Source organism: Tachysurus fulvidraco, chromosome 14 (assembly GCF_022655615.1).
Source record: "Tachysurus fulvidraco isolate hzauxx_2018 chromosome 14, HZAU_PFXX_2.0, whole genome shotgun sequence".
Classification (NCBI taxonomy): domain Eukaryota; kingdom Metazoa; phylum Chordata; class Actinopteri; order Siluriformes; family Bagridae; genus Tachysurus; species Tachysurus fulvidraco.
The window spans coordinates 25190010-25196998 of record NC_062531.1 but is presented as its reverse complement, the minus strand read 5'-3'; the positions used below and the strand labels follow the sequence as shown (position 1 = coordinate 25196998).

The 6989-nt window shown below is 38.7% G+C and overlaps 1 protein-coding gene across 3 annotated transcripts; it reads left to right on the top strand.

The window, feature by feature from the left end:
* Positions 1-542: 542 nt before the first annotated feature.
* On the top strand, positions 543-6542 carry tgoln2 (trans-golgi network protein 2). Of its 3 annotated transcripts, none has more exons than XM_047800119.1 (5): positions 543-748; positions 2505-3739; positions 4084-4167; positions 5004-5529; positions 5560-6542. In XM_047800119.1, the coding sequence occupies exons 1-4, from the start codon at positions 697-699 to the stop codon at positions 5004-5006; spliced, it is 1374 nt and encodes a 457-aa protein (XP_047656075.1). In that variant the 5' UTR covers positions 543-696; the 3' UTR covers positions 5007-5529; positions 5560-6542. The 3 variants fall into 3 exon arrangements, with proteins under 3 accessions (XP_047656075.1, XP_047656074.1, XP_047656073.1); XM_047800118.1 differs by lacking the exon at positions 543-748 and adding an exon at positions 2042-2257 and having other exon boundaries at positions 5585-6542; XM_047800117.1 differs by lacking the exon at positions 543-748 and adding an exon at positions 2042-2257.
* The last annotated feature ends 447 nt before the right edge of the window (positions 6543-6989 follow it).

Sequence of the window (6989 nt, the reverse complement as noted above, 5' to 3'; positions counted from 1 at the left end):
ACATTTGTTCAAAGTTACAATGAAAAATTGTCAAAGGTTGTGTTTTTTTTTAATGCAAAAGATAAGGAATGAAGTGTTAGTTGTAGTTAGTAGATAGTAGTTAGTAGATTCTGATATCTATCTATCTATCTATCTATCTATCTATCTATCTATCTATCTATCCTCTCAACTTTTTTTTAACACTACTAATAGGGCTATCACTAGTCTTTCTGCTGTGACAGAATGTTGACTCATTATACAGTTGAATTGTTGTTGGTATGAATGCTGTGACGTGTCAGTTATTAATATATGAATTCATGCGCTTTACAATTTATTAGAAGGTATTTAGTGGTTTTTAAAATGGAATTCTCTACAACACACTGAAAAAACAAATACTCCAAGTTTTTTTTCCCTCAGATACAAAAAATAAATAAATACATTTGCAAATGAGAGGAAAAAATTAATAATAAGCTGCAAAAAAAAAAAACAAAAAAAAAAAAACAAAACAAAAAACCCCGAAGGTTCGAATCCATATCAATAGAGTCGATAGAATGGCACGGGAGTTTAGACGTGATCGTGAAGCCACGCCCATTTGTTCTACGTTTGCGGAAGTCGGTTGCAGCAGTCAGCAGTGAAGCTTCTCGCTTTATCAGTTGTGTCGTATTTACTTTGATTCTCGGTATCATCTCGACACCAGGATCTCACCGTAAAATAGCCATGAAGTTCTCGGTGTTGCTTTGCATTGGAATTTGGCTGTACAGCTGTAAAGGTGGGTGAACATGTTATTTATTTGATCACAATAATAATAATAATAATAATAATAATAATAATAATAATAATAATAAAGAGTGAACAGATGAGTGAACAGATGAACCTACAGTCTTTGGACAGGTAGCCTGAGCTTCCAGATGCCTTCAGGCCTTAATGCTAAGAGATTTTATAGCAATAAAAAATAACTAAATAAACAAACATAAAATAGATAGATACGAATAAGATATTACTTTCAGATGTCTTACTTTCAGATGCCTTTGAATTGCCCTTGAAATAATTAGAAGAATCCGAATTACTAAATCACCCCGAAGCTGATTATATCCCATATCCTCAGCATTTTATAGCTCGTTCACTGATATTTTAACATCCTGAGGTTTGTTACCCATGCAGAGGCCTACACTCCTGCCCAGGGTGGAGTCTGTTATGGAGACATGGCAGGTCTTTATTTAATATCATATCATATCATATCATATCCTGCTCGTCTGGGAGGGAATCTAGTGGAACAGGTCTGTGGACTTTAAGGGTTTTACACCAAATCTACACAAACAGAAAGCTACATGCGATCACTTCGTGTAAGGGATCTGATTCCGTAATCAGTCTAAATAATGTAATATAAAGGAATAATAATATAAATCTGTAATCCTTCTATTATCCATATTGTGAGCTTCGAATACATGCAGGTTTAGGGATTTAAGTGACCTTTAACAACATTACAATGGTGCATTTTATTTATTTATTTGTTTTGGTTTGTTTGTTTGTTTGTTTATTCATTCACCAAGTATTATTAAAACCTACTATTACTAAAAAACAAAATTATTACACAAAATAAATCAGCAAAAATAAACAGTCCCATCAATTATTATTGAAAACTTTCACCTTTTATTAGTACAATAAAACAAATCCTAATTAGAGCACAAACTATTAAATAAATTAAATTATATATTATTGTTGTTATAACTTCAATAAATAAACAGAATATATATATATATATATATATATATATATATATATATATAAAGGAAATATTTTCAGCCTGAATAACTTTTTTAAATAATTAATGCATAAACATTAAATAAACATAAATAAAACAATCGCTATTAATAAAACAACGATCAAATCAATAAATGGAGCCGATATTTATATAATAATAATATAAAATAATAAGATAAAGTGAAATTTATAATACTATTCTGCTATAATTAATGTTAAACACTTTAGAATGTTTTATTAAATGTATATAAAGGGAATATTCATGAGTCTTTAGGTGACGTAATAAAACTCCGCCCCTTATATTCGGGTCAAAGTCGGAAGTGTGTGACGTTGCACTTTAGACTGAAATTGACGGTTTGCGTCTGAACGTTTGGCTTATTTTCTCTGGTTAAAAGTGATTTTATTTTAATGTCTGTGCGTGTTTAAAGGTTGTCGCCGTGTAGTTCGTGGACCGTCACAATGCGCTTGATATTAACGGCTGTGGTGTTGGTGTCGATATTTCTGTATATTTCCGACGGTAAGAATCTAAGGCTGTGTCCCAAATCACTCGTCACTCACTAGACAAGTGCACTTGGCTGGACCTCATGTTTCTCCTTATGGTTTAAAGGCTTTGTGTAGACAGTGTTAGTTATTTGTGCTGTGGCTTTGTTAAATATGTTTTCTAAGCTGATGAAATGTTTTCCTGTGAATATTTTAGGTGTCTTGTTTAAATAGATTTTTACTTCTTACGCTATAATTAAAATTGTGTTTGTATTTATTTCCAGGTGGCCTGGTTCGCCGTGATACCGGCGCCGTAGGCAGTACAAGCCACGACGCGGCAGACAACCGAACGGCGGCCGATGCGGTGACCGTCCAACCGACCAACGAAAGCCTATCAGAGGAGAAGATAGTCGAGCCGACTGCCCTATTAAAGGGCGGGACGGTTGAGGTTCCTGAACAATCAAATGGCGAGAAGAACGAGACGACTGAACGGGCTATGAACAAGACGAATGGGACACCTGAAAAATCTGTGGGCAAGAAGGATGGGACGACTGGCCAGTCTGTGGAAAAGAAGGACGGGATGACTGGCCAGTCTGTGGAAAAGAAGGACGGGACGACTGGCCAGTCTGTGGAAAAGAAGGACGGGACGACTGGCCAGTCTGTGGAAAAGAAGGACGGGACGACTGGCCAGTCTGTGGAAAAGAAGGACGGGACGACTGGCCAGTCTGTGGAAAAGAAGGACGGGACGACTGGCCAGTCTGTGGAAAAGAAGGACGGGACAACTGGCCAGTCTGTGGAAAAGAAGGACGGGACAACTGGCCAGTCTGTGGAAAAGAAGGACGGGACAACTGGCCAGTCTGTGGAAAAGAAGGACGGGACAACAACTGGCCAGTCTGTGGAAAAGAAGGACGGGACAACTGGCCAGTCTGTGGAAAAGAAGGACGGGACGACTGGCCTGTCTGTGGAAAAGAAGAATGGGACAACTAAGTACCAAGAGGACAAGACGGATAATCCAAGCGTCCAGACTGAAAACAAAAAAATTACAGGCCCGCCGGGTGACACGGTAGAGAAGACGACCAGTAACCCTGAAGATCAACAAACCACCATTATGAATAAAAGTGAAGAGGAAACGCTAAATCCTGAGGAAGATGGCGAGGATAAATCTGTGGGAGTAACTGCGAATAATCCTGATGATGAAGAGGATGAGAATAATCCTGATGATGAAGAAGATGAGAATAATCCTGATGAAGAGGCCGGGGATAAGCCTCAGAAAAAGGGCAAGGTTAATCTTGAGGAAGTAGGAGAGCTAGAGCAAGACCCTGAAAATGTGGATGATGGTATAGACAGTGGTAGTGATGGTATAGACATCGGGGGTGAAGTTGAATTGGAGAGAAACGGAGGGAAGAAGGAGGTCTTTACTCCCACACAGGAGGGGGAGAGCAGTCACTTCTTCGCCTACCTCGTCACCACTGCCGTGCTGGTGGCCGTCCTGTACGTCGGATATCACAACAAGCGCAAGGTGGCTAGCCATAAGATTCATAATTGAGTGATCAAATATTAAAAAAGAACCCAAACCAATAAATCTAACATGTCTTCACTGATGTGACGTAGCAGCATCACTGACATGGTGGAGTGATTAAGATCAAAGCGTATCCTAGTTCCTTTACTCCACTGTAGCAAACCGGTTCAGCCGGGTGTCAGAGGGCTTATTAATGTTCCAGCCAATGAACCCACAGTGACCACAGAGATGTAAACACAACCCCACACCCTGCTGATGTGTCTGCTGCAGCCAGCAGTCTAATGAGCTTCAGCTTGGCTCTCAACTTTAAACCTTAAATGTGATGTGTTTCTGTCTTTCTGCAGATCTTTGCCTTTCTGCTTGAGGGCAGGAGGTCGAGGTACACGAGGAGACCCAAAACATCCGACTATCAGAAGCTCGACCAACATGTGAGTATAAAGTTTGCTCCAGGATTCCCTCAAGATGTTTATTTTTTATTATTATTTGTATTTTCAAAACAATAAAAGATTTAATGATAATTGTTGAATTATTTATTTGATTAATAACAATACACACAATAATGATTCTATTATAAAATATCAAAATAATTAAAAAATAAAAATAAACATTTGTACACACAATCCTAGTAATAAAAATGAATTATAATCCTGTATTTATTATTTTTGATACATTCTCAGAATTAACACATACAGCAGAGCTGCTCTCACTACTGTCTACACCTTTCCTGTGATTCTGGCTGACACTCTTCTGTCTCACACACACACACGTAACACTCCTGACACTCTTCTGTCACAGACACACACACACACAACACTCCTGACACTCTTCTGTCTCACACACACACACACACATACACACAACACTCCTGACACTCTTCTGTCACAGACACACACACACACAACACTCCTGACACTCTTCTGTCACAGACACACACACACACAACACTCCTGACACTCTTCTGTCTCACACACACACACACACACATACACACAACACTCCTGACACTCTTCTGTCTCTCACACCAAATTTGATTTACTTACATTTTTTTCTTAGTCACGACTCATGTTGTGTGTAAATGTTCAGTGTTGTGTGTAAATGTTCAGTGTTGTGTGTAAATGTTCAGTGTTGCGTGTAAATGCTTGGTGTTGTGTGTAAATGTTCAGTGTTCAGTGTTGTGCGTCTGGTTCAGTGGTCTGATCAGTGACTGAGCCTCAGGTGATGTGATTAATTTTCCTGATTATCCTTTAAAATGTTTCCTCTGCAGTGAGACGCCGAGTCGTGGTGACGCTGTAAGGTGCAGGAGAGTTACGTCGGCACGACTGAAGGTCACACTGATGTTTCCTGCTTTAGTCCAGTCTGAGCTCAAAGACCTCAGTGTGTTAGACATAGAGAGATATCATGTGAATGTTTCTTCTTTTTTTTCTTTGGTTCTTTACGCTCGTCCGTGTGTTTGATTTGATGAGCGATGGATTAAATGTGTATATTTGGTTTTGGGTTAGATCTGTCCATTCAGGGTTGAGAGAGAGAGAGAGAGAGAGAGAGAGAGAGAGAGAGATGTAGAAGCTTCCAGAATTCAGGGCTTATTTTTGAATTAAACGGCTTTGCGCAGGCCGGGCTGTGGCAATGTGCACTCATTAAACTCTCCTTAGACCTCAACTCTACTCTTTAACCACCTTTTTCTTTTTTTTGGTCCAAGCCAACTTCAGAATTACTAATGTTGTAAAAGTGAAAAAAAAGCACAAGGAAAAAGAGAGAAGTGAATTATCGTCTGCCTGTTGCATTGTGTATGTGTGTAAGGGGTGGGTATGTGGGTGTGTAAGGGGTGTGTGTGTGTGGGGGTGTAAGGGGTGTGTGTGTGTGTGTGAGAGAGAAGGATCTCAGGATGATTAGGATGATTCAGGACTTTGTACAGAGCGCTTCCTCTTCAAAGCAGACAAAGAAAATGGCTTCTAGTGACCAGATTCATTTAAATGTTCCTTTCAGGATATTTTCCATGCTAATGATTTAGAATTTCACCTTAACACTTAGAGCTACAGCTACACAGAGGACACTCTTCAAACATTCGGTATAATACCGAACTGTGATCTAGGAAGCATGCGGGATGATTGTAGTGTGATTAGACAATAGAAGGAAAAGGACCAAACCACCAGCAGCAGCAGCGCCGTTACAGTTAAACAGATAAACATCACTATTAACACTCTGTGATCATTTATTACGAGTGTCTGGTGTCGCTCCTGATGCGCTTCTGAAGTTTCGGAACTCTGTTTTGTGTGTGTGTGTGTGTGTGTGTGTGTGTGTGTGTGTGTGTGTGTGTGTGTGTGTGTGTGTGTGTGTGTGTGTGTGAGATTTTGAAGTCTGAGCTCATGTTCACTGGATGTAAACAGAATGATGTCGATTATAAACAGCCATATAAAGACAAGAGGTGAACGATCAAAGGATGACTTGGAGATTTATTGTAGAAATCTATTTCTATTTTCTGTTGAACTTCAGACCAAAAAAAAAATTGTTATAATGATGTCATTAAAAAAAGGCAGATATATATGATGTCAGATTTCTTTGTATAGATAGTGTGTGTGTGTGTGGTATGTATGCTGGTTTTCTTGCACTGTCTTTTGATTGTGTGTGTGTGTGTGTGTGTGTGTGTGTGTGTGATCAGGAAACCACAACCACTGTTCAAACCTTTATAGATGAAGATAAAGATGATCATGTTTCTGTCTGTAAGGTCTGATTTTTATTTTATTTTTTTTCACTTAAAAATGCTGTTTTTGGATAAAATCTTAATTAAAAAAATCTTTAATTTCTGTATGAAGTGTCTCATTTCTGAAATAAACCTTCACGATTACACACATGATCGACACGACATCAGAATCGTTTAAGCTCCGCCCACTCGCCTTATTCACGTGATCTCGTATACATGACAAACTTTATACGTTTGATCATATATATTAACTTCAAGAGAAGGACTGACTGTTTATATACACAGGAACTGACTTGTTTCGCAGCACGAAATATAACTATAAACAGATCATTTAGGGCGAAATGTTGAGTTTACAGCAGTGTTTATGTATCATAAACCTTAGATTAGTGATGGCTGCCACTTGTGGGAGAGTTGATCTCAAAGTGAGTCCATGGACCACTGTCTACTGCAGTATTCACCGATTTCAGGATGTGTCATAATCACCTGGCATGAAATTTACATTTACAGCAGATGCCCTTACATTTTTTTAAATCTCATTTTATACAACTGAGC